This window comes from Dryobates pubescens, chromosome 30, assembly GCF_014839835.1.
Source record: "Dryobates pubescens isolate bDryPub1 chromosome 30, bDryPub1.pri, whole genome shotgun sequence".
Lineage (NCBI taxonomy): Eukaryota > Metazoa > Chordata > Aves > Piciformes > Picidae > Dryobates > Dryobates pubescens.
This window is the reverse complement of record NC_071641.1, coordinates 9,370,131-9,396,514: the sequence shown is the minus strand read 5'-3', so window position 1 is coordinate 9,396,514 and position 26,384 is coordinate 9,370,131. Positions and strand designations below refer to the sequence as shown.

The window sequence follows — 26,384 nt, the reverse complement described above, 5'->3', positions numbered from 1 at the left end:
ATGGCTTTGAGCTGGGAGAAGAGAGGTTGAGAGTGGAGATGAGGAAGAAATTGTTGAGAGTGAGGGTGGGGAGAGCCTGGCAGAGATTGCCCAGGGAGGCTGTAGCTGCCTCCTGCCTGGAGGCGTTGCAGGCCAGGCTGGATGAGGCCCTGAGCAAGCTGGGCTGGTGGGAGGTGTCCCTGCCCATGGCAGGGGGTGGAACTGGATGAGCTTTAAGGTCCCTTCCAACCCAAACCATGCCATGATTAAAAGCCTTGCAGAGCAACCCTCCTGCAGTGAGCCTGGGGACCTCAGTGCTCAGGCTCTGCTGGAGGTGTGACTGCAGGCTCCTGCTGGCTCCCTCAAGGTTTGCCTTTAGGACAAAGGTTCAAATGAGGGCAAACCACCCAAGCAGCACAACACAGCTCGAAATGGTCACTGCCAGAGGTCCCAAACCAAAGCAAAGAGCTGTGGTTTGCTGGTGTCTCCACAGAAGGAGAAAGGGAAGCATAAATTTATCCATGTGTTTGCAAAGCTCCCTGAGGGAAAACCTTTTATGGGGCCAAATATTCTCTCCCTGAAAGCATTTTTGTGTTCAGCTAGGGGCAAGAGATTGGACATGGAAATACTGGAAGCCACAATCCTCCCTGTCCAGGGAAAGCTGATGGGGAAAGGAAAACCTCATCAGGGCTGGGGGCAAGTGTTAAGAAGATTCAGTCAGTGCCAATGTTCCAGTTTTGGGGGGGGGCTTTTTATTTGAGGAAATAAAGTTTGAGTAATGGCCACACAATACAGGAGGGAAGGAAAAGTGATACTGATCTGGGGAGCATCAAGAAGAGTGTGAGCAGCATGGCAAGGGAGGTTCTCCTCTGCCCTGGTCAGGCCACATCTGGCTCCCCAGTTCCAGAGGCAGGGAAGTGCTGGAGAGAGTCCAGGGCAGGCTGCAAAGCTGCTGAGGGGCCTGGAGCAGCTCTGGGAGCAGCAAAGGCTGAGAGCCCTGGGGCTGAGAGCCTGCAGGAGAGCAGCCCCAGAGGGCAGCTGAGCAATGCTCAGCAAGAGCTAAAGGAGTTGTGTGGGGCAAGAGGCTGGGGCCAGGCTCTGCTGAGTGGTGCCCAGGGCCAGGCCAAGGGGCAGAGAGTGGCAGGCAGGAGGTTGGATGTGAGCAGGAGGAGAAAGTTGTTTGGGGTGAGGCTGCTGGAGGCCTGGAGCAGGCTGCCCAGAGAGGTTGTGGAGTGTCCTGGGGTGGAGAGCTTCCAACCCCCCCTGGGCACTGTGCTGCTGGGCAAGCTGCTGGGGGTGCCCTGCTGGAGCAGGGGCTGGGGCTGGGGGATGCCCAGAGGTCCCTTCCAACCCCTGCCATGCTGGGGGGGTTTGATTCTGTGCATTGTTGGTGCTTTGCATTGCTTGCAGCAGCCAAGGCCCTGCTCTTCCTTTTGCTTTTGCTCTCTGACACTTCCTGACTCTCTGTCTGGTGCAGAAGCAAGGAAAACCCAGCAGGAGAAGCTGCACAGTTGGTCTTGTTGGGGCTTGAATAAACCAACAACTAAGATGAGGATGATGATTTGTTATTCATCTTGGGATTTGTTGTTGTTCTCATTACCATCTTTCCCATTCTCTTTATTACCATTGTTCACCTCACCATCATCAGTAACATCATTATCATCCTTCCTGCAGCAGCCTCCTGGTCAGGCTCCCGTGGGACAGGTAGGATGCTCCTCCTTGCACACAGAGGCTGTTGCCACCTTTCCCTTCCTCTGCCCCAGGTTTCCCTGGAGCAGAATAAATCCCCCCCAGGCTTAGCTTTGGCTGCTCTTGCTCAGGCAGCTGTGCCAGGGAGCTGCTGTGCCCTGTGTGATCTGTCCCTTGCCCTGTGCGATCTGTCCCTTGCCCTGTGCGATCTGTCCCTTGCCCTGTGCTAAGGGCTTGGACTAACTGATCCTGCCTGTAAGAGAGGAAAGAAAGGATATGGGAAGAGCTGAGAATGGAAGCTCCAACCAGTGTCTGTGACCTGCAGGACAGGAGACAGAAGAAGAGGGTGTTGAGTACTGCTGGGAGAGGAGAGCACAGAGCTGGACCCCCCCAGGCTCTTGTAGGGAGAGGAAAAATCCCTTCCCTGCACCAGCTGAGGAGATGCCAAAGTGTCTGTGAAGTGCTGCTCTCAGCCTGGTTTGCCATTAAACATCTGGGCATCTTCTCCCCTTTCCCCCCTTCTGCCCTTCTTTCCCCTTCTGCCCTTCTTTCCCCTTCTCCCCTTTTTTCCCCTTCTCCCCTTCTTTCCTCTTTTTCCCTTTTTCCTCTTCTCCCCTTTTCCCCTTCTTTCCCCTTCTCCTCTTTCCCCCCCTCCTGGAGGACAGGAGAAAGAACAAGGGGGTGTGGAGTAAGAAAACCCAGCAGGAGAAGCTGCAGAGGTAGTCCTGTTTGGGTTGAAATGAGCCATCAACCATGATGATGATGATGATGATGACTGGATATTGATAGTATTGCTCTGGCTGCTCTTGCTGAGGCTGCTCTGCCCTGTGTCATCTGTCCCTTGCCCTGGGGTGGTTTTAAGCTGTGCCTGGGAAATTGTGCATACCTTGAACAGAAAGTGGTGGAATGTAAAGAACTCAGCACCTGCTGTGAAGAGGAAAATAATGACAAACTCTTACTGAGAGCATTGGGCAGATATCCAGCATCAATGTCAGCTCTGGGCACTAACTTCCTCACTTTTGGGCTTCCTTGCTCCAGCAGATGCTAAATTCTGGCTTCTGCTGGCTCTGCCTTCTTGTTGTGGTTCAGGTCCTACCAGCAGCTCTCTTCTCTTTCTCTTGTCTGTTCAATCTGGAGAGGAGAAGGCTCCCAGGAGAGCTTCTGGTGGCCTGCCAGGAGCTGCAGGGGGCTGCAAGCAAGCTGGGGAAGGACTTGGGAGGGGGTGAGGGAGGGATAGGACTGGGGGGGCTGGAGCCAAAGGAGAAGTGGGGAGCTTGAGATTGGCTGTGAGGAAGAAGTTGTTGGCCAGGAGGGTGGTGAGAGCCTGGCCCAGGTTGCCCAGGGAGGTGGTGGAAGCCTCCTGCCTGGAGGTGTTTGCAGCCAGGCTGGAGGTGGCTGTGAGCAACCTGCTGCAGTGTGAGGTGTCCCTGGGCATGGCAGGGGGCTGGCACTGGCTGAGCCTTGAGGTCCCTTCCAGCCCTCACACTTCTGTGCTTCTATGATGTGCAGGGGGGAAGGAAGGGAGCATGGAAAGGGAAGCTATTGGTAGCTCCCCTGGTTTGCCCAGGGGGATTCTTCTGCTGTTTACAAATTGTAGCTCTCTGTAAATGTTGTGTGTTTTGTACCTATTCATTGCATCCCGTATTCCAGATGTAGTTTTGCTTGTAAGTACAGGCTCCATTTGCTTTCCAGCTGAGCTGCTCTGGCAATTATGTGCTTGGGGGGGGTGTGCAATTTTCAACCCACCACACTGGAAAAGGAGAGCACAGAGCTGGAACCCCCCCAGACTCTTGTAGGGAGAGGAAAAATCCCTTCCCTGCACCAGCTGAGGAGATGCCAAACTGAAGTGCTGCTCTCAGCCTGGTTTACCATGAAACATCTGGGCATCTTCTCCCCTTTCCCCCACCTTCTCCCCTTTATTCCTCTTCTCCCCTTTATTCCTCACTCCCATTTTCTCCATTCTCCCCTTTTTTCCCCTCCTCCCCCCTTTTTTCCCTTCCCCCCTCCCCTTTCCCCCTTCTCCCAACCCTTTCATAGAGACCTCCAAAGGTCATCCAGTCCAACACCGCTGCAGTCAGCAGGGATTCTTCCACTAGATCAGGTTGCTCAGAGCCTCAAGCCCCTAACCCTGGCTTGTTGAGCATGAGACCTTGCTGGAGCCCGGATTCCAAGGAGGAAGATGTGTTTTTCTTCTTTGGGAGGCTCCAAAAGGTGGTTCAAGCCCAAAACATGAGGCTTGGTCTAAAAGTGAACTTCCCTGCGGGCCTGGGTTTGGCTGCAGCCAGAGCCCTGCGGCGGCGGCGTGGAGCGGAGCCGCCAAGCTGTCCCCAGGTTCAGGTGGGTGGCTGGGCTGCCTGTCTGCCTCAGGCCAAAGCTGAACAGAGCAGGGGCTGTGATGCAAGGTGGTGCTGTTTATTTTGGGATGTGTGACTACAAACCACTGGCAGAGTCAATATTTGATGGAGCAGAAGGGAAAAGCAGGCTGAGCCGAGCAGCTGAAGCAGCGCTGTGTCCCCTCGGCACAGCTGTAAGGAGCAGGGTTGGGGTTTTTTTGGTCCTGTGAAGCATTTAGTACTTTCCCCCCCCTGAATCAGGGACCCTTTTGGGGTGTTGCTGTTGACAAGGAGCTCCATGTGCTGGTGCTCTGCCAGCACCCTCCCCACCTCCACTCTTCCGACCGAACCCATGGGAAGTTGCTTTGTTTTGAGGTGGTGTTTTGAAGCAAACCCTTTCAGCTGTGGCCAGGCCTGAAGCCTTCAAACATTTCCCAGCCCAGAGGAGAAATGGTGTGGCTCTGAGACAAATAAGTGACCACACTGCTCCAGAGGCAATTCCTGAAGGTTTGTCTGAGCTGTGACCGAGAAACAAGGATTCAGCTTAGGTCTGCTTCAAGCTCCGAGGGTGAGCGGCAGCACAGGGAGGGGATTCTGCCCCTCTGCTCTGCTCTGCTCAGAGCCCACCTGCAGCACTGCCTCCAGCACAAGAAGGACCTGGAGCTGCTGGAGAGGCTCCAGAGGAGGCCACCAAGATGAGCAGAGGCTGCAGAAGCTCCCCTGTGGGGCCAGGCTGGGAGAGTTGGGGCTGTGCAGCCTGGAGAGGAGAAGGCTGCAGGCAGACCTTAGAATACTGGATCCAAAGTAGAAGTGGGGAGCTTGAGATTGACTGTGAGGAAGAAGTTGTTGGCCAGGAGGGTGGTGAGAGCCTGGCCCATCCCTTCCATCCATTGCCTGTCAGATTTTTGCTCTTCAGAGGAAAAGTGATGAAAGGGAAGATGTGATCTGTGCTTAGCACAGAACCACAGCAGGTTAAGGGTTGGAAAGGACCTCCAGAGATCATCCAGTCCAACCCCCCTGCCAGAGCAGGAGCAGAGCATCCAGCACAGGGCACACAGGAACACATCCAGACAGGGCTGCAAAGGCTCCACAGAAGGAGACTCCACAACCTCTCTGGGCAGCCTGCTCCAGGCCTCTGGGAGCCTCCCAGGCAAGAAGTTCCTCCTCATGCTGAGCTGCAACCTCCTGGCTTTCAGCTTGTACCCATTGCCCCTTGTCCCCCTTGAGCCCCTTGAGCCGTGGCCTCAGCAGTGCTGAGTACAGGAGGAGAAATGTTGCTGCTCATGAAGTGAAGCTCATGAGGCTCAACAAGAGCAAGTGCAGTGTTCTGTCACTGGGCCAGAACAATCCTCTCTGTCAATAGAGGCTGGGGGTGATGAGTCTGAGGGCAGCCCTGCAGAGAAGGCCTTGGGGGTGCTGGGGGGGGAGGAGCCAGCAATGGGCACTGGCAGCACAGAAGGCCAAGGGCAGCCTGGGCTGCATCCAAAGCAGTGTGGCCAGAGCTGGAGAGAGGGATCCTGCCCCTCTGCTCTGCTCTGGGGAGACCTCACCTGCAGGGCTGGGGCCAGCTGTGGGGCCCCCAGCACAAGAAGGCCCTGGAGCTGCTGGAGAGGCTCCAGAGGAGGCCACCAAGATGCTCAGAGGCTGCAGAACCTCCCCTGTGGGGCCAGGCTGGGAGAGTTGGGGCTGTGCAGCCTGGAGAAGAGAAGGCTGCAGGCAGACCTTAGAATACTGCATCCAGTTGTGGTGTCCCCAGGCTGCTGCTGCCCTTCTTGCCCCCCTGGGCCCTGCTGGCTCCTCTCCAGCTGCTGCCACCCAGCAGCCCCAGGACCTTTTCTCTGGCCAGTTTCCAGCCCCTCTGCCCCCAGCCTGGAGCCTTCCTGGGGTTGCTGTGACCCAAGGTCAGGACCCAGCACTTGGCCTTGCTGAACCTCATTCTGTTGACCCAGCCTGGCCAGATCCCTCTGCAGAGCCTCCCTGCCCTTGATCATTTGCTTCAAGTTTGTTTCAGGCTTATTTACTTCAAATCCCAGAGAGTCTAAAAGTTGCACTTTTGAGAAGTGCCAGTCCTGTGGGAAGGTTGTGGGGTGCCTGTGATGTGGCCTCTGTCCATTCCCCAGGGCTCATCACCACCACAGCTCTCACCTCTGGGGTTTTTCCACACCCTCTGGGCACTCTGAGCTTTGCAGAGGGGGTTTCTTTCCCTTTGAGCCTGCCTCTCCATTCCTCTTGCTCCTCATTTTCTCCTGCCATTACCTTTCCTGGCCTCAGCAAGTGCTTGCACTCCAGAAGCAGGGTGGGTTTTGTGTTAGCTGTGGCAGCAGGTCCTTCAGCTTGTATCAGATCAAGGTCTGATGCTGTGGCATACAAAGTATGTGTATGGCAGAGAGCACAGGAAGTCAACAGAGAGCCGCAGAATCACCCAGGTTGGAAAAGACCTCTGAGATCAACAAGTCCAACCTGTGACCTAACACCTCCTGACAACTCCAAGTGCCACATCCAAGCCCCTCTTGGACACCTCCAGGGATGGGGACTCCACCACTTCCCTGGGCAGCACATCCCAATGGCAAATTACTCTGTCTGGGCAGAATTTCTTCCTCACACCCAGCCCAAAGCTCCCCTGGAGCAGCTTGAGACTGTGTCCTCTTTTCCTCAGTTGGAGGGGGGCGGGTTTGGGCTCTGCTCCCTAGTCCCAGGTGAGAGAAGGAGAGGCAATGGCCTCAAATTGTGCCAGGGGAGGGTTAGGATGGAGCTGAGGAACAATTTCTCTGCTGCAAGAGTGGTCAGAGACTGGCAGAGGCTGCCCAGGGAGATGGTGGAGTCCCCATGCCTGGAGGTGTTGCAGCAAGCTGTGGCCATGGCACCTGGGGCCATGGTTGGGTGGCCATGGTGGGGTTGGGTTGAAGGTTGGACTCCAAGAGACCAAGAGGTCTCTTCCAGCTGAAACTATTCTATGATTCTACCTGAGCAGCCCAGCAGATGATGGTCATTAAAATCCCATCTAGGTTTGGGTGCCTGGGAGAGGAAGCACCAAGGGCACCACATGTGGCTCCAGCTGAAGGGCTAAACAGAGCTAATGAGGTATGGACATGCCACCAAGAGCAGCCATGGAGCTGAGTGCCTGAGCTCACTGCCAGCCACAGCAAGTCTCCAAGGAAGCCACAGCACTTTGACAACCTGCAGCTGCCTCGTGGCCAGGTCCTGGGGAAGCCCCAAGAGGAGCTACCCAAAAGATACCTGATGATCTTGGAGGGCTTTTCCCACCCAAACAGCTCCATGATTCTGTGGTTCCACAGCCTTTGTTAGTCATTTGCTCTGTGCCTGCACACAGCTTTACCTGGATGGTAAAGAGTGCCCCAGAGCAGCAGCTCTGCTCTGTCCTTTCCCAGTGAGCTGCTGGGTGAGGAGGTTCCTGGGAGCAGAGCGTGCTGAGCTGCCTCTTTCCAGGCTCTGGCATGGGGAGCAGGTGACACACATAAAATGCTTGAATGAAGACCAAATTGACCAGAGGGGGGAAAAGTAAATATTAATTTGCTCTTTAAAAGAAAAGGCCTCTGGGCTTGTTGGCTTTGCTCACTGCACAGAGCTGGGCTGTGCTACAGGAGTGTGGCCAGCAGGGCCAGGGAGGGGATTCTGCCCCTCTGCTCCACTCTGCTGAGACCACAGCTGCAGCTCTGGGGCCAGGTCTGGAGCCCCCAGCACAGGAAGGCTCTGGAGGGGCTGGAAGGGGTCCAGAGAAGGGCCAGGAGGAGGAGCAGAGGGCTGGAGCTGCTCTGCTCTGCAGACAGCCTGAGAGAGTTGGGCTTGTGCAGGCTGGAGAGGAGAAGGCTCCCAGGAGAGCTTCTGGTGGCCTGCCAGGAGCTGCAGGGGGCTGCAAGCAAGCTGGGGAGGGACTTGGGAGGGGGTGAGGGAGGGATAGGACTGGGGGGGATGGAGCAAAAGGAGAAGTGGGGAGCTTGAGATTGGCTGTGAGGAAGAAGTTGTTGGCCAGGAGGGTGGTGAGAGCCTGGCCCAGGTTGCCCAGGGAGGTGGTGGAAGCCTCCTGCCTGGAGGTGTTTGCAGCCAGGCTGGAGGTGGCTGTGAGCAACCTGCTGCAGTGTGAGGTGTCCCTGCCCATGGCAGGGGGTTGGCACTGGCTAAGCCTTGAGGTCCCTTCCAGCCCTGGCAGTTCTGTGATTCTATGTGTGAAGAGCAGGGCCTGGTGATATTTCTCAGCAGAAAGGATTGAATCAGAACAAAACCAAAAGGAAAAAGGGGGTGGGGGGTGGGTGGGAAGTCCATTTGTAAAGGGAGATTTGATGAAAACTTAGAGAATCATTTTGGTTGGGAAAGACCTTTAAGATCATGGAGACATGGAGCTGAGGAGCAGGTACAGAGGAAGCCACAAAGATGGTCAAAGGGCTGAAGAACCTCTGCTGTGGGGCCAGGCTGGGAGAGCTGGGGCTGTTCAGCCTGGAGAGGAGAAGGCTCCAGGGAGATCTCAGAGCTGCAGTTCAATACCTGCAGGCTGGGGAGGGACTGCTCAGAAGGGGCTGTGGGGATAGGACCAGGGGCAATGGTTTGGCTGTGGAGCAGGGCAGTGGGTGTGGGTGCCCTGCTGGAGCAGGGGCTTGGGCTGGGGGATGCCCAGAGGTCCCTTGCAGCCCTCCCCACGCTGGGGCTCTGCGAGTGCCTGCAGCTGTGGCCGCCTGAAGGAGGCAGCCCCGGAGGCGGTTTGCAGCCAGGATAGCACAGCACAAGAGTCACTGGTGGGAAAATAGCTGTGGAGTCCCAGGCTGGGCTCTGGAGGTCAGGCCTGGACATTTATATACACATCCCATAGAGCCACTCCTGGCACAGCACCAGCTCACATTCTGCATTGCTGCTGCTGAGCATTCCCTTTATAGCAGCCCAGGCAGTGGCCACTTCCCAACCCCTCTGTTTCCTCCTGGGTTTAAAGAGCCACTCCTCACACCTCCAGAGAGTTTCTTCTTGCTGTTTACCTTTGAGTTGTCATCTCTGGTGCCATGTTCAAAGGCCAGAGAGAGTGGCAGAGCTCAAGAAGGAGAAGATGGATTCCAGCTCAAAGCAGGCATCCCCCAAACCCCCCCAGCCATGGGTTTGGAGCCAACCAAAGATAAACACAGGGAGGGCGCTCAGCAAGAGCAGCCTTTTGTGGTCAAGCCTGGAGTCATCTGCCCAAGATAACCCCCAGTTGTCAGGCCAGGCAGGCTGCTGTTATTTTGGCCCTAGAACAGGGCTGGAAGGAGCAGGAAGCTTTTCAGATGTGTCACAGGCGAGATGCTGAGCGTGTCACAGAAATGCTTCTGTCTCCAAATAGCCCTTGGGTGGCTTAGTGCCTCTGTGGCTGGCCCAGGGGGCTGCCAGCAGCTGTGTGCTGCTGCTGCTGGAGGTTGGCCTTTGGCAGCCACATTGTCAGGCACGGGGCAGCAGGAAGGATGAAGCTGTGGTTCTGTGAAGGTGGAGGTTGTTCCATCACTTGCTGGTGGTCTGCAGCATCTTGGGAGGTGTTAAACCTGGGCTGGGTGCTCTGGAAAAGGAAAGCAGTGGATGAGAGGGCTGTGCAGGGGCACCTTGTGAACCCTCCAAGGGAGAAGAAGTCCTAGGGGTAGGACTGGGGGGGATGGAGCAAAAGTAGAAGTGGGGAGATTGAGATTGGCTGTGAGGAAGAAGTTGTTCCCCAGGAGGGTGGTGAGAGCCTGGCCCAGGTTGCCCAGGGAGGTGGTGGAAGCCTCCTGCCTGGAGGTGTTTGCAGCCAGGCTGGAGGTGGCTGTGAGCAACCTGCTGGAGTGTGAGGTGTCCCTGCCCATGGCAGGGGGTTGGCACTGGCTGAGCCCAGCCCTGCCAGTTCTGTGATTCTAAGAGGTGGCTCTGGAGCAGAGCTTTGCTTGGTGGAATGAGGTTTGGAAACCTCTTCTGCACTTCCTCTGTTCATAGCTTCATGGAATCCCAGAAGGGTTTAGGTTGGAAAGGACCTCAAAGACCATCCAGTGCCAGCCCCCTGCCATGGGCAGGGACACCTCCCACCAGCACAGGCTGCTCAAGGCCTCATCCAGCCTGGCCTTCAACATCTCCAGACAGGAGTCATCCACAGCCTCCCTGGGCAGCCTGTGCCAGGCTCTCCCCACCCTCACTCTAAAGCATTTCTTCCTCCTCTCCACACTCAACCTCTCCTCTTCATGTCAGAAGGCTTTGGTCAGTTGTGTTGTTGCCCCTCAGGACCCTCAGAAGAGCCTTGCTGCCAGAATTTAGCTCTTCTCACTGTGTCTTTTCTCCTCTGCCTCAGAAGAAAGAGCCACTGGGATGCCATACCTGGGGCCAAGTGTCTCCCACGTGTCAGAAGCTCAGTGCACAGCACTAAAGGCATTCACAGGCATGCTGCTCATGCTGGGGAAACCACAGGAAGGGAGTGACTGAAAGGGACCTCTGGGATCATCCAACCCAACCCCCTGCCAGGGCAGGGGCACCTAGGGCAGGGCACACAGAACACATCCAGGTGGATCTTGAAAGCTCTCCACACAAGGAGACTCCACAACCCCCCTGGGGCAGCCTGCTCCAGGCCTCCAGCAGCCTCACTCCAAAGAAGTTTCTCATTTCCAGTAACAGAGAATCACAGATGGGAAGGGGCCTCTGGGGATCACCCAGCCCAAGCCCCCTGCCAGAGCAGGGGCACCCAGGGCAGGGCACACACAACACATCCAGGAGGGGCTGGGAAGGCTCCAGACAAGGAGACTCCACAGCCTCTCTGGGCAGCCTGCTCCAGGGCTCTGCCACCCTCCAAGTCAAGAAGTTCCTCCTCATGTTCAGAGGGAGCTTCCTATCTTCCAGTTTATGCCCAGCACCTCTTGTGCTGTCCCTGGGCACCACTGAGCAGAGCCTGGCCCCTGCTTCTTGCCCCCCACCCTTCAGATATTCATAAACATTGCTCAGCTCCCCTCTGGGGCTGCTCTTCTGCAGGCTCAACAGCCCCAGGGCTCTCAGCCCTTCCTCACCACCCAGATGTTGCAGTCCCCTCAGCATCCTCACACTGGTGTGCCTGCAAAGCTGTCAGATCATCCTGGGAGGAGGATTGCTGCTTTTAGTTGTGGGGTTTTCCCTTTTGGCCAGAGAAGCAAGTGACCAACAAAGCTCTTTCATTCCTGTGGTTGTGCAAGGAGGAGAAAATGCTGGGATCTGCCTCACAGCAGAGGAATGGATATCCTCAGCCTGGGATTTCTGCAGCTCCTGAGGCTGTTCTCCTTCATTCTCTACACATTAACCTCCCCCCTGGTATGTGCTGCCTTTGGCTCTGCCAGGATTGGGGTTATAGAGGTGGTGGTTCAGGATCCATGTAGAAATTCAGGGCACTTCAGGACATGGCTTAGTGGCCATAGTGGTGTGGGGTTGACAGCTGGACTTGATGGTCTCAGAGGGCATTTCCAACCCTAACTCCTCTACTCTGCCCTGGAGAGACCACATCTGGAGGACTGTGTCCAGTTTGGGCTCCCCAGTTCTCTGCTGGAGGGAGTCCAGTGAAGGCTACAAGGATGCTGAAGGGACTGAAACATCTCTGCTATGGAGAAAGGCTGAGAGCCCTGAGGCTGTTTGGTCTGGAGAGGAGAAGGCTGATCAATGTCTATCAATAGCTGAGTGCTGGGGCTCCTTTTGATGGTGCCCAGTGATAGGACAAGGAACAACAAGTATAAACTGGAAGCCAGGAGATTCCACCTCAACATGCTCAGGAAGAGCTCAAGGAGCTGTGGGGGGCAAGAGGCTCTGCTGAGTGGTGCCCAGGGCCAGGCTAAGGGGCAAGGGGCACAGAGTGGCAGGCAGGAGGTTGGATGTGAGCAGGAGGAGAAAGTTGTTTGGGGTGAGGCTGCTGGAGGCCTGGAGCAGGCTGCCCAGAGAGGTTGTGGAGTCTCCTGGGGTGGAGAGCTTCCAACCTGCCCTGGGCACTGTGCTGCTGGGCAAGCTGCTGGGGGTGCCCTGCTGGAGACTTTCAAGCCCCACCTGGATGTGTTCCTGGGTGCTGTGCCCTGCATGACCCTGCCCTGGCAGGGGGTTGGGCTGGATGCTCTCCAGAGGTCCCCTCCAACCCCTTCCATTCTACGTTTCCATCACATGCAGAACAGGAGTCAAGAGGCAGCCCTGGGAATCACAAACACATGGCGGGAAACCCTTCTGGGCTAGGGCAGGGAAGCTGAACCCACAGCAGGAGCCCAGGCCCAGATGTGCAGAGCAGGAAATATGGATGCTGGAGGCCTGCAGCTCCAGCAGGACTCTCCTGTGTGCTTTTGGGGGTGGTTTCTATTGGATTGGATTGGATTGGATTGGATTTTATTTTATCTTATTTTATTTTATTTTATTTATTTTATTTGTTTTGTTTTGTTTTATTTGTTTTGTTTTTATTTTATGTTTTATTATTATGTTTTATTTTAAATTTTATTTTATTTTTTTAAATTGTATTTAACTTTTATTTTATTATTTTATTTTTATTTTATTTTGTTTTATTTTTATTTTATTTTTTATTATTTTATTTTATTCTTTTATTTTTATTATTTTATTTTATTTTATTCTTTTATTTTTATTATTTTATTTTATTTTGTTTTATTTTTATTTTATTTTTTATTATTTTGTTTTTAATTTAATTTTTTTAGTTCATTTTACTTTTATTTTATTTTGTTCTTTTATTTTTATTTTATTTTGTTTTATTTTTATTTTATTTTTTATTATTTTGTTTTATTTTATTTTATTTTTTATTATTTTATTTTATTTTATTTTATTTTTTAGTTTATTTTACTTTTATTTTATTTTAATTTTATTTTCTTTTTATTTGTTATTTTATTTTTTATTATTTCATTTTATTATTGTTGTTTTATTTTTCATTTTTCTTTTATTGTTTTTATTTTATATTATTTTATTATTTTATTTTTTCTTTTTAATTTTATTTTACTTTTTTATTTTACTTTATTTTAATTTTTTATTTTACTTTATTTTATTTTATTGTTTAGTATTTTCTTTTATTTTAATTTATTTTATTTCATCTCATGTTACTTTTTTTATTGTTATTGCTATTTTATTTCAGTTTTATTTCATTTAAGTTTATTATTTTATTTTATGTCATTTCACTTCATTTTACATTTATTTCATTTCATTATTTCATTTCATTTCATTTCATTATTTCATTTCATTTCATCATTTCATTTCATTTAATTTCATTATTTCATTTCATTTCATTTCATCATTTCATTTAATTTAATTTCATTTCATTATTTCATTTCATTATTTCATTTCATTTTATTTTATCATTTAATTTCATTTCATTACATTTCATCATTTCATTTCATCATTTCATTTCATTATTTCATTTCATTTCTAACCCTCTGATTATGAACAAGAAAAGTAAATTGCTCCTTGCGGGCTCCAGACTGTCCACACTGAGCTGGGCTGCAGGGGAGTGGTGAGGGAAGGTGGAGCAAGGTGGGGCTGGTCTCTTCTCACATAGAACAAGTGACAGGATGAGAGGAAACCACCTCAGGGCGGTCCTGGGGAGGCTCAGGTTGGGTTGTAGGAAAGACTTCTTCCTGGGAAGGGTTCTCAGGCGTTGGAAGAGGCTGCCCAGAGGGGTGGTGGAGTCACCATGCCTGGAGGTACTTGGAAGCTGTGAGGATGTGGTGCTGAGGGACATGGTTCATGGTGGTGTTTTGGCAGCAGTGATGGCAATGTGAGCTGCAGGTGAGCAGCAGGATGGGAGGATCACAGAGGTCTCTTCATACAATTACAGAGCTGGCAGGGCTGGAAGGGACCCCAAGGCTCAGCCAGTGCCAACCCCCTGCCATGGGCAGGGACACCTCACACCACAGCAGGTTGCTCACAGCCACCTCCAGCCTGGCTGCTAACATCTCCAGGCAGGAGGCTTCCACCACCTCCCTGGGCAGCCTGGGCCAGGCTCTCACCACCCTCCTGGGGAACAACTTCTTCCTCACAGCCAATCTCAAGCTCCCCACTTCTCCTTTGGCTCCAGCCCCCCCCAGTCCTATCCCTCCCTCACCCCCTCCAAAGTCCCTCCCCAGCTTGCTTGCAGCCCCCTGCAGCTCCTGGCAGGCCACCAGAAGCTCTCCTGGGAGCCTTCTCCTCTGCAGCCTGCACAAGCCCAACTCTCTCAGGCTGTCTCCAGAGCAGAGCAGCTCCAGCCCTCTTATTTCACCTCTAATTATGCTCTAAATTAACAGGGTCATAGAATCCCTGTGGTTGGAGAAAACATCCAAGATGAGCCCAGCTGTTGATACTGCCAAGTGCACCCCAAAACCATGTCTCTCAGCACCAAATCTACAGCCAGGCATGGGGCTGCTTCCCTGGGCAGCCTGTTCCAGGATTAACAACCCTTGCAGGGAAGATATTGTTCCTCATGCCCACACTAAACCTGCTCTGGTGCAGCTTGAGGCTCTTTCCTCTTGCCTTGTCTCTCCTCACTAGGGAGCAGAGCCCAGCCCCCAGCTGGCTGCAGCCTCCTCTCAGCAGCTGCAGAGAGCAAGGAGGTCTCCTTCAGCCTCCTCTGCTCCACAGCCCCAGCTCCCTCAGCTGCTCCTCCCCAGCCCTCTGCTCCAGACCCTTCCCCAGCTCTCTTGCCCTTCTCTGGCCCTGCTCCAGCCTTCAAGCTCCTTCTGGCAGGGGGGACCCAGAGCTGAAGCCAGCACTCAAGCTGTGGCCTCCCCAGCACCACAGACCAACTCAGGGGTCTGCAGCTGATGCTATCTGCAGCACGGTTTTGCTGGGCTGTAATCAGTAGCTGGGTGATGGCTTCAGCCCAGCCCCATGACAAAGCTTGAGCAGCATCTCTGACTGTCTGCTGTGGTCCAAAGAAGCTTTAGAACACAGAGGGTGGAACTGGATGGTCTTTAAGGACACATGGTACATCCCTTCCTTACACCAAGCTCCTTGTCCCAGAGCCAGCCCCAGTGTGAGTCAGTAAGTTTGCATATGACAGGAAGCTGGGGGCAGGAGTTGATCTGTTAGAGGCTAGGAAAGCTCTGCAGAGGGACCTTGACCAGCTGGACAGATGGGCAGAGGCCAAGGGCATGAGATTGAACACATCCAAGTGCCAGGTTCTGCACATTGGCCACAACAACCCCAGGCAGTGCTACAGGCTGGGGACAGAGTGGCTGAGAGCAGCCAGGCAGAGAGGGACCTGGGGGTGCACCTGAACAGGAGCCAGCAGTGTGCCCAGGGGGCCAAGAAGGCCAAGGGCATCCTGGCCTGCATCAGGAACAGTGTGGCCAGCAGGAGCAGGGAAGTCCTTGTGCCCTGTGCTCAGCACTGGTTAGGCCACACCTGGAGTCCTGTGTCCAGTTCTGGGCTCCTCAGGTTAGGAAAGAGGTTGAGCTGCTGGAAGGTGTCCAGAGAAGGGCAACAAAGCTGGGGAGGGGTCTGGGGCACAGCCCTGTGAGGAGAGGCTGAGGGAGCTGGGGTTGCTTAGCCTGGAGAGGAGGAGGCTCAGGGGAGACCTTCTTGCTCTCTCCAACTCCCTGCAGGGAGGTTGTAGCCAGGTGGGGGTTGGTCTCTTCTCCCAGGCAGCCAGCACCAGAACAAGAGGACACAGTCTCAAGCTGAGCCAGGGGGAGGTTTAGGGTTGATCTTAGCAAGAAGTTCTTCCCAGACAGAGAGATTGCCCTTGGGATGTGCTGCCCAGGGAGGGGCTGGGGTCAGTGCCCCTGGAGGTGTGCGAGAAGAGCCTGGATGAGGCCCTTGGTGCCAGGGTCTGCTTGATGAGTTAGGGTTGGGTGATCAGTTGGACTTGGTGATCTTGGAGGTCTCTTCCAACCTGGTTGGCTCTATGATTCTGTGACTCTGTGAAGGTGGCAGGCAGCAAGCAAGGCTGTGAGGAGCTGTGTGAGGAGCTCTGTGAGGAGCTGGGCGCAGGCTGCTGTGCAGCAGCAGCTGCTGGGGGACGGGGCTGGCTGCTCCTTAAACAGGAACACCTCTCCCGGGTTTCCCTGTGCAGAAGAGACCTGAGTGTGGATCACTTCCTCTTCCCACCTGGGCAGTCAGTGTGCAGTGAAGAAACTCCTGGCTGTGAGCAAAGGAGGCACTGAGGAGGTGACACAGCTCAGTAAATCACTCAGCGACTCGGGGGCTCGGATGATGTTGGCTGCGTCGCGACTGGCACAGCGCTCAGCCTTCCTCTTGGCAGCCTGGAAATGCCCTCCCCCAGTGTGCCATCGTCTGGGTGATGGGGAAGGATGGGCTGGGGGGGCTCCACCCACACTCAGTCCTGCCCTGTGCTTGGCATCCCACCTGTTCCCCAGGAGGGGTTCACCAAAGCCAGCAGGAAGATGAAGGCAGAGCAGGGCTGGGAGAACAAGTCAGGGTCGGGAAGGCTGTGGTGGTAGAGGTGATGGTCAGCAGGATCCACCAGCACCACAGCTGGGGCTTGAGGCACCACAGATAAAACAGGGAGCAGAGGCTGACAGCCCTCAGGCTGTGCTGCCAGCCAGCCAGGCCTGGGCAGGCTGCAGGGCTGGGCAGAGGCAACCTCCTGGAGGGCACCAAGGGCAAGGGTAGGGTCCTGCCCCTGGGGAGGAACAACCTCCTGCAGCAGGACAGGGGAGGGGAGACCTGCTGGGAAGCAGCTCCAGGGAGCAGCACCTGGGAGTGCTGGGGGCCAACAAGTTGCCCATGAGCCAGCAAGGTGCCCTGGTGGCCAGGAAGCCAATGGAGTGCTGGGGGCATTACAAAGAGAGGAGACAGCAGGGCAAGGGAGGTTCTCCATCCCCTCTACTCTGCCCTGCTGAGACCACACCTGAAATACTGTGTCCAGTTCTGGGCTCCCCAGTTCAAGAGGGACAGGGATCTGCTGGAGAGAGTCCAACAGGGGCTGTGAGGATGCTGAAGTGACTGGAACATCTCTGCTGTGAGGAGCAAAGGCTGAGAGCCCTGGGGCTGAGAGCCTGCAGAAGAGCAGCCCCAGAGGGCAGCTGAGCAATGCTCAGCAAGAGCTAGAGGAGCTGGGGGGGGCAAGAGGCTGGGGCCAGGCTCTGCTGAGTGGTGCCCAGGGCCAGGCCAAGGGGCACAGAGTGGCAGGCAGGAGGCTGGATGTGAGCAGGAGGAGAAAGTTGTTTGGTGTGAGGCTGCTGGAGGCCTGGAGCAGGCTGCCCAGAGAGGTTGTGGAGTCTGCTGGGGTGGAGAGCTTCCAACCCCCCCTGGGCACTGTGCTGCTGGGCAAGCTGCTGGGGGTGCCCTGCTGGAGCAGGGGCTTGGGCTGGGGGATGCCCAGAGGTCCCTTCCAGCCTCACCCTGCTGTAGAAGTTGTGGCTGCAGATGTTGGCCTACAGCTGGCAGTTCCCATGGGAATGGAGTGGCTCACTCCTTTGGGATGCTCTGGCACAACCACCTCATTCCCTTTCCTTGGATCAACTCTAACCCCCTGGGCTGACCCCAGCCAAGACACAAAGGCTGCATTTTAAACAGGTGCCAGTAAAAGGCACCCATCCTGAGGTGGTCCTTAGACTCTCTGCAGCTCATGAAGGAGCTGCAACCACTTCTCCATCCCTGCCACTGTCAGCAGCTGCAACTTAAAAGGCAGCTCTGACTGCCAGGGGCTCCTGGGGGCAGATGGGACCTCCCAGGATCGGTGGGACTGCCTCTGCTGTCCCTTTCTGCACCTCCCTGGTGGCTTTGGAGGGCAGCTGCAATGATCCAGCACTTTAGCTCACCCCCCCCCCCAGGAAGAAGAGAAGTTAATGCTGAAGCCTCTCATTACTGCATGGTCACTGGCTGTGGCCTCCAAACCCTGCAGCACTGGAGGGTTTCCAGGCAGCAGCTGCCTGACTCCCCACCTGGTTTCTCCTGTCTATGGGATGTCTGGAGGACTCAGGAGGGTGGAAGCCAATTAAGACGTCTGGCTCTGCTCAGTGCTTTCATCCTTCTTGCTGCTGCTTCCTTGCAGGCTGTGTTTTAGCTCTTGGCTTTCTGAGAGATGCTCCTCCTCAGATAAAGCCATGCCTGCCTCAGGCTGAGTGCAGGGAATGCAGCAGGCACCTTCCTGGAACCGTGGCAATACAGAATGCCAGGAGATGGTAGGGACCTCCAGACATCATCCAGTCCAACCCCCTGCCAGAGCAGGGGCACCCAGGGCAGGGCACACAGAACACAGCCAGCTGGGGTTGGAAGCTTCCACCACCAGGAGACTCCACAACCTCTCTGGGCAGCCTGCTCCAGGCCTCCAGCAGCCTCACACCAGAAATGTTTCTCCCCATCTTGAGGTGGATAATTTCTGCAGACTGGGTTCCAGTCTGTGGCCCTTGCCCCTTGTCCTGTCCCTGGGCACCACTGACAAAAGCCTGGCCCCTTCTTAGCCCCTCTGGGGCTGCTCTTCTCCAAGCTAACCAGCCCCAGGGCTCTCAGCCTCTGCTCAGCAGCAGTGCTCCAGGCCCTGCAGCATCCTTGCAGCCCTCCCTTGGCCTCTCCCCAGCAGATCCCTGTCCCTCCTGAGCTGGGGAGCCCAGAGCTGGCTGCAAGATTTCAGCTGGGGCCTCAGCAGGGCAGAGCAGAGGGGGAGAAGCTCCCTGGCTCTGCTGGCCACACTCTGCTGAGTGCAGCCCAGGAGCCCCTTGGCCCTCTTGGCCCCCAGGGCACATTGCTGTGCCCTGCAGAACTTGCTGCCCCCCAGCACTCCCAGGTGCTTCTCCTTGGGGCTGCTCTCCAGCAGATCCCCTCCCAGCCTGTGCTGCTGCAGGTTATTCTTCCTGCCCAGCTGCAGGACTCTGCACTTGGGAAGGTTCAATGGATGCTGAGAGTGACCTTGGCTGGATGTAGGCACCAAAAAGAGGCTTGGAGTCCACAGGCTCTTTGGGTAGCTCCTCTTGGGGCTTCCCCAGGACCTGGCCACGAGGCAGCTGCAGGTTGTCAAAGTGCTGTGGCTTCCTTGGAGACTTGCTGTGGCTGGCAGTGAGCTCAGGCACTCAGCTCCATGGCTGCTCTTGGTGGCATGTCCATACCTCATTAGCTCTATTTAGCCCTTCAGCTGGAGCCACATGTGGTGCCCTTGGTGCTTCCTCTCCCAGGCACCCAAACCTAGATGGGATTGTAATGACCATCATCTGCTGGGCTGCTCAGGTAGAATCATAGAATAGTTTCAGCTGGAAGAGACCTCTTGGTCTCTTGGAGTCCAACCTTCAACCCACCCCCACCATGGCCACCCAACCATGGCCCCAGGTGCCATGGCCACAGCTTGCTGCAACACCTCCAGGCATGGGGACTCCACCACCTCCCTGGGCAGCCTCTGCCAATCCCTGACCACTCTGGCAGCAGAGAAATTGTTCCTCAGCTCCAGCTGGCACAACTTCAGGCCAGTTCCTCTCCTTCTCTCACCTGAGACTAGGGAGCAGAGCCCAACCCCCACCTGGCTGCAGCCTCCTCTCAGGGAGGTCTCCCTCAGCCTCCTCCACACCAACCCCCCTCCCCCCCAGCTCCCTCAGCCATGCCTTGTTCCATCTTTAAAAGAAGAAACAGAGTCATGGGCAGTGTCTGTCTGTGCTGCAGTGGTGAAGGCTGGAGGGCCTGTCCTGGGGTGGGGGTGATGCAAGGTCTTAGCTGTTGCTTCAATTCACACTAAAGAGTGAAGTGTTTAATTCACAATGTCTTGGAGCTTCCTCTTTGAGCTGCTGGCTCCTAGGGCTGTGAAACAGCTCAGCTGTGGTGATTGTAGGACAGAAATGGGCAAAGTGTATCTGGGAACAGTCTTGTGGCTGCCTCTTGTTTGAAGTCTCAGAATCCCAGAGCCCCAGCATGGGGAGGGCTTGGAAGGGACCTCTGGGCATCCCCCAGCCCCTGCTCCAGCAGGGCACCCCCAGCAGCTTGCCCAGCAGCACAGTGCCCAGGGGGGGTTGGAAGCTCTCCACCCCAGCAGACTCCACAACCTCTCTGGGCAGCCTGCTCCAGGCCTCCAGCAGCCTCACACCAAACAACTTTCTCCTCCTGCCCAGATCCAACCTCCTGGGCTCCAGTTTGTGCCCTGCTGCCCTTCGTGAACGGATTGAATTAATCGAGGGACAAGATCTGAGCAAGGAAATCCATCAGGAGGTGCTGAGTGTCAGCGCATGTCAGCAGAGCTCCCTGCTGCCCCTTCCCCGCTCGCAGGGAGGGTGGAGGGTCCGGCTGCCTGTCGGTCTCTGCCCCACACCATGCTCTCCTTGTCCACACGAGATGGCGCTCTTGGCCTTTCAATAAAGCAAAAGGCAAGGCTAATTAAGATTCGTTTAATTATCCTGCCCCCCACCCCCCAGGCCCTTATCCGTTTGTCTCCCTCAGCCCTGCCTGACCCTTGGCTCCCGGGATGCTCCTGGGCTGGGGGTGTGAGCCAGGAGCAGTTCTAACCCCAGCTGTTTGCAAGCACCCATGGAAAGCTGTGAGGGACAGACAGCAAGGTGCAAGCCCAGCCCTCCACCACCTCCAGCTCACGAAAGGAGATTGATTTTTCCATCTCAGTTTACAGCTCCTTGGGTACAGCCTTGTCCTCCAAGCCCAGCTCAGACGCTTCACCCTGTCCTAGCTGCTCTCTGAGCCCCAAGCCCAGGGGACAAGGACTCCAAGGGCTGCCCCAGGTTGGGATGTGGACCCTGAGGGGGGATCCCAAGTTGCTTTGGGGCAGTGGGGCTGGGCAAGCCCCTCCTTTCTGCCTGTGGTGAGGGGCTCCTGCCCTGCTTCCCGGGAGGTGTGGGAGGGAAATGTGATAGAGGAGCTGATGGTGCCCTTCGGCAGCCAGCATGAAAAATTCATCTGCGTGCTGGCCTCTTCCAAATAAGTCCAGGCAGGCTGAGGTCCTCCCTCCTCAGAGCTCCTGGCAGGCACCCAGGATGCTGCACTCCCCAGGCCCCAGCCAGGGATGGGTTCTGCTCCTTCATGGTGCGGAGCATTCATGGCACAGAGTGTTCACAGGATGGGTTGGGTGGGAAGGGACTTCAAAGCTCATCCAGTGCCAACCCTCCTGCCATGGGCAGGGACACCTCCCACCAGCCCAGGCAGGAGGCAGCCACAGCCTCCCTGGGCAGCCTCTGCCAGGCTCTCCCCACCCTCACTGCCAACAATTTCTTCCCCCTCTCCACTCTCAATCTCTCCTCTCCCAGCTCAAAGCCATTGTCCCTGGGCCTGGCACTCCCAGCCCTTGTCCAAAGTCCTTCCCCGGCTCTCCTGAAGCCCCTTCAGGTCCTGCAAGGCTGCTCTGAGGTCTGCCTGGAGCCTTCTCCTCTCCAGGCTGCACAGCCCCAACTCTCCCAGCCTGGCCCCACAGGGGAGCTTCTGCAGCCTCTGCTCATCTTGGTGGCCTCCTCTGGAGCCTCTCCAGCAGTTTGATGGGGCACTTCACAATGTTTAGAGGGGGCACCCAGGCAGGGGGCATCCACAGTCTCCCTGGGCATCCAGTTCCCTGGGTTTCAGGAGAACAGTTCTTTGGGGGACACAAGGTCCCACTCAACACCCAGGAGGGAAGCTGCAGGCTGAGCCCCCCTGGGCCTGGTGGTCTGCAGGGGTGGGAGCTGCAAAAGCAGAAGCAATGACTGGCATCAGGCTGTGTGGCACAGCAAGACCTGGACAGAGTGGGAAGCTGGGCATGAGGGAACCTGGGGCAAGGAAAGTTGGGTGTCCCACAGGATGGGAGCTGGCATGGGTTGGGGGGTGACCTGGAGGGCAGGGATGGGCACAACCTGGGGGGATAGGATGTGGCACCAGGAGGGGCTTGGGAATGGGGAACCCCAGTGGGAAGAGGCATAGAATCCTTGATGGAGGTGCCCAAGAGGAGTGGGATGTGGGGAAGGATGCTGGGTGGGATGCAGGGAAGGATCCTGGGTGGGATGCAGGGAAGGATCCTGGGTGGGATGCTGGGTGGGATGTGGAGAAGGATCCTGGGTGGGATGCAGGGAAGGATCCTGGGTGGGATGCTGGGTGGGATGTGGGGAAGGATCCTGGGTGGGATGTGGGGAAGGATCCTGGGTGGGATGCAGGGAAGGATCCTGGGTGGGATGCTGGGTGGGATGTGGAGAAGGATGCTGGGTGGGATGCAGGGAAGGATCCTGGGTGGGATGCAGGGAAGGATCCTGGGTGGGATGCTGGGTGGGATGTGGAGAAGGATCCTGGGTGGGATGCAGGGAAGGATCCTGGGTGGGATGCTGGGTGGGATGTGGGGAAGGATCCTGGGTGGGATGTGGGGAAGGATCCTGGGTGGGATGCAGGGAAGGATCCTGGGTGGGATGCTGGGTGGGATGTGGAGAAGGATGCTGGGTGGGATGCAGGGAAGGATCCTGGGTGGGATGCTGGGTGGGATGTGGGGAAGGATGCTGGGTGGGATGCTGGGTGGGATGTAGGGAAGGATCCTGGGTGGGATGCAGGGAAGGATCCTGGGTGGGATGCTGGGTGGGATGTGGGGAAGGATCCTGGGTGGGATGCAGGGAAGGATCCTGGGTGGGATGCTGGGTGGGATGTGGGGAAGGATGCTGGGTGGGATGCTGGGTGGGATGTGGGGAAGGATCCTGGGTGGGATGCAGGGAAGGATCCTGGGTGGGATGCTGGGTGGGATGTGGAGAAGGATCCTGGGTGGGATGCTGGGTGGGATGTGGGGAAGGATGCTGGGTGGGATGTGGAGTGTCTCAGCGTGGAGGCACATGGGACGTCCCGCGGCAGGGAGGGGTGCAGGCACTGCCGGGGTGAGGGATGAGGTTACCCAGGAGCGCCGAGGAGGGAAGCGCTGAGGGCTGTGGTGACCCGGAGGAGGGGATGCCGAGCTCCGGGGAGGGCTGGGCGCTGAGGGGCGTGGCGGGGCGGGGCGGGGGGTGGCTCCACGTGGCTCATTAGCAGCAGGCCATTTAATATTTATGAAGCGCTCTTGTTTGAGTCCCAAGTCTTCGGCTCCAGTTACAAGGAGCTGCGTCACCCTCCGATCACATGGTAATTGTTGCTATTTCCAGGATCCCAGCCTCGCAGAGTGCCACAAAACCTCTTTTCCCTTTTCTTGTCTTTTTCCCCCCTCTCCCTTTCCCTTCTTTCCTTCTGTTATTTGGGCTGTTTTGCCCCCCCGCGCCACCTCTCCACAGGTTCCCCCTCTCCGGGGCGCAGGGCAGCGTCTGGGGATGCGGGGGCCGCTGCCTTGACCCGGGGCGGGCAGGAGCCAACCCCCACCCCCGCCTCTTTCCCGGGAAGCGGATCCGGCCGCTGCTTTCCATGAGAACTCCTCGGCTGGCCCCAGGACCGGCTCGGCGTTAGCGCCGAGTAAGGAGAAGAGGAGGAGGAGAAGGGGAGGAGGGGGTTTAACCCCCAAAATGACCGAGCTGGAAGGGGACTTCACCAAGCTGCTGCTGCTGAAGGAGGAGCGGATCAAGGAGCTGGAGCGGCGCTTGGGAGAGAAGGAGGAGGAGATCCAGGAGCTGCGGCGGCGGCTGCACAAGTGCCAGTCGGTGCTGCCCGCCCCCAGCCCGCACATCGGGCCACGCACCACCCGCGCCCAGGGCATCTCGGCCGAGCCGCAGACCTACCGCTCCTTCCACGACCTGCGCCAGGCCTTCCGCAAGTTCACCAAGGCAGACAGGTAGGGACGGGGCACCCCCACTTCAGCCCACCCCCTCAGAAGCCCCTGCCGAGCTGGGGCGGCGGGACCCCGCATCCCCGCCTCGCCAGCGCCGGGGTGCGGGAAAGCAGCATCGATCGTGCCGCGGGAGGCTGGAGGAAGCGCCTGGCGCATTAAGGGGCTTTCAGCCGGCTGGAGGGAGCCCTGGGGGGATCGGATAACCCATTACCGGCGGCTCGCTTCCATCCTCCCCCCGCTCCTTTCCCCGCCGCGGCTCCCCGGGGATGCTGGGCTGGGGCCGGGGGGAGGAGCGGAGCAGGCGGCGGTGCCTTCCCGGCGCTGGGAAAAGTTCGCCGCGGGGCCGGGAAGTTTCTGCGGCCGCTCCCCGGAGCCAGCCCTGCCCGCTCCCTGCCTGGGCAGGTGCTGTGTGTCCCCCCCCCGGCCCCGTCTTCCCCCGCGTTACCCCCAGACATCGTGCGCTTGGCAGCGGTGCCGTCTCCAGCCGTCCTTCGCGCCGCTGCCGGGCGCCCACCCGGCAGCGCCTTTGGGGGCGTCTCGTCGCGCCGCATGGGGTCCTTGGGGAGGGGGGGGGCGATGTTCAGATGCGCCTCATGTATGCGGGCCTCAGGGGGCTTTGAGGGTGACGGGGAAGTTGGTGTGGGAGTTCCGTGCCGCTGCAGGACCCGGCGTCAGCCTCCTTTCGGCACCAGTGCTCCCCGAGCAGCCGCCGCTCCGGACGCTTCCGTGCACGGCGACTGATGCCAGCAGGCTCAGCCCAGCCTCCCGCAGCTGGGTGCGGATCCACACCACCCTCCTCAGCCTTCTCACGCAGCCCACCTGCCCGTCCTCCAAACTCCTGCAGGGACCAGGCTATTCCTCCTTTCAAAAGACACGAGGAGCAGCTGGTGCTGGGCTGCTGTGGTGGTGGTGTCGCTATTCTCTCTCCTGAGCAGCCGAGGTGTGCCTGGGGAGGTGTGTGGCTGCTGGCCATGCAAGCAGGACGTGTCCGGTCTGTCCTTCCCGAGGTTAGCACATCCCTGCCTGAAGCAGAAGAAGCCCAGGTCCAGCTTCTTCCTTTGCTGTTGAGTTTTCAGAGGGCTGTGACCTTCCCCAGCCCGATCTGCCTCAGGGGAAAGGTGGCAGCGACCCAGCCCCTGCGGCGGCAGCGGGGCCCCCGGTGCCCACCCGCCGTCGATTAACTCTTTCAGGAGTCATTAAACTTGCTCAGGGTTCTAGCGAGGTCTAATCCTGGCCTGAGACTTTCCCTGGCTCTGCCCAGGCTGGGCCGGCAGGCCACAGACCACTGCAGCCCTGAAGGTCATTGGCCCTGTCCTGCACCGCTCCCATCACCCGGAGGCAGCAGTGGGGCCCGCGGGCGCTGCCCATCGCCCTCCTGCCTGGCACTCCGGCCCTCCCTGGCGTCTTCCCATAGCTGGGCCTCGCTCGTGGTAGCCATGACAATGGTAACCAAGCCAGTTTGGGATTGCTCTTGGGTTTTAAGCGAGGTCTGCTTAATTCTCCTCTGGTCTTGTTGGCTGGAGGAGGTGAGGGGCAGCCACGTGATGTTCTGAACGTGCTGCACCCACAGCCTGCCTCAGAGTCCTGCCTCACTGCCCCCAGCTTCCCCCCCAGCAGTGGGTTCAACACACTCTTGTCCTCACAGGCAGCACCTGGCCCCTCTGTCTGGCGGCTCCAGGATGCTGCTTTAGCCTCCTGGGCACGGTGGGTAAAGGGCTCTGCTGCGGTCAGCTGCTGCCCAGGGCACAGCGGTGCTTACCCACTCGTGCTGCCAAGCCGAGGTATGAGTGGGGCTGTCTGGTGCCAGCTCCCTTTAATGTCCTTCCTCTCTGGCTTTTGCATCTAAACCCTGCTGACAGCATCCTTACAGCTTGTTTGGTTATGGGGTAACTTACAGACCCCAAAGAGTCTCTTGCCCCTGTTTTCATGGCAGCAGCATCGAACCCACCCATCCCACAAGGCCCTGAGGGGCTGGGGGTGGGTAATGCCCCTTCTCTAAAAGCCAGAGACAACTTCCATCCCTTAATCACCCCCCACCCCCCCGATGTGCTGTTTAGAGCCATCTGCTTGGCACATCGATTGCAAATCAATGCTGATGGCAATGCTTTTATCCCACTCTGGGCTCAACCTTCAGCTACTTTTTCGTCTCTGAAGATAGAGCTGCAGCAAATGGACAGCACAATTGAACTTTATTTAGGGCAAGCTGAGCTGTAATGCACCAGCACTGGGCTGGGCTGAGACACCTGAAGGCTGTGAGGCTGTTCAGAGCCTTGGACAGGCTGAGAGCTGGGCAGAGAGGAACCTAAAGAGGGTCAGGAAGGATGAGAGCAGAGCCCTGCAGCTGGGCAGGAAGAATAACCTGCAGCAGCACAGGCTGGGAGGGGATCTGCTGGAGAGCAGCCCCAAGGAGAAGCACCTGGGAGTGCTGGGGGGCAGCAAGTTCTGCAGGGCACAGCAATGTGCCCTGGGGGCCAAGAAGGCCAAGGGGCTCCTGGGCTGCACTCAGCAGAGTGTGGCCAGCAGAGCCAGGGAGCTTCTCCTCCCCCTCTGCTCTGCCCTGCTGAGGCCCCAGCTGCAATCTTGCAGCCAGCTCTGGGCTCCCCAGCTCAGGAGGGACAGGGATCTGCTGGGGAGAGGCCAAGGGAGGGCTGCAAGGATGCTGAAGGGCCTGGAGCACTGCTGCTGAGCAGAGGCTGAGAGCCCTGGGGCTGCTGAGTGTGGAGAGGAGAAGGCTGAGAGGGATCTGAGCAATGTCTCTCAAGAGCTGAGGGCTGGGGGTCAAGCAGGAAGGGCCAGGGCCAGGCTCTGCTCACTGTGCCCTGCCATAGGCCAAG

General features: G+C 56.7%; 1 protein-coding gene across 1 annotated transcript in view; it reads left to right on the top strand.

Moving 5' to 3' along the window:
- Window positions 1–23,227: 23,227 nt before the first annotated feature.
- The window catches only part of PRKG1 (protein kinase cGMP-dependent 1), a 287,512-nt gene continuing 284,355 nt past the window's right edge, over window positions 23,228–26,384 (top strand). The window contains exon 1 of the mRNA XM_054174681.1: window positions 23,228–23,553. Coding sequence (XP_054030656.1) covers window positions 23,288–23,553 — 266 coding nt within the window. The 5' untranslated portion in view covers window positions 23,228–23,287. The remainder of the gene's footprint in view (window positions 23,554–26,384) is intronic.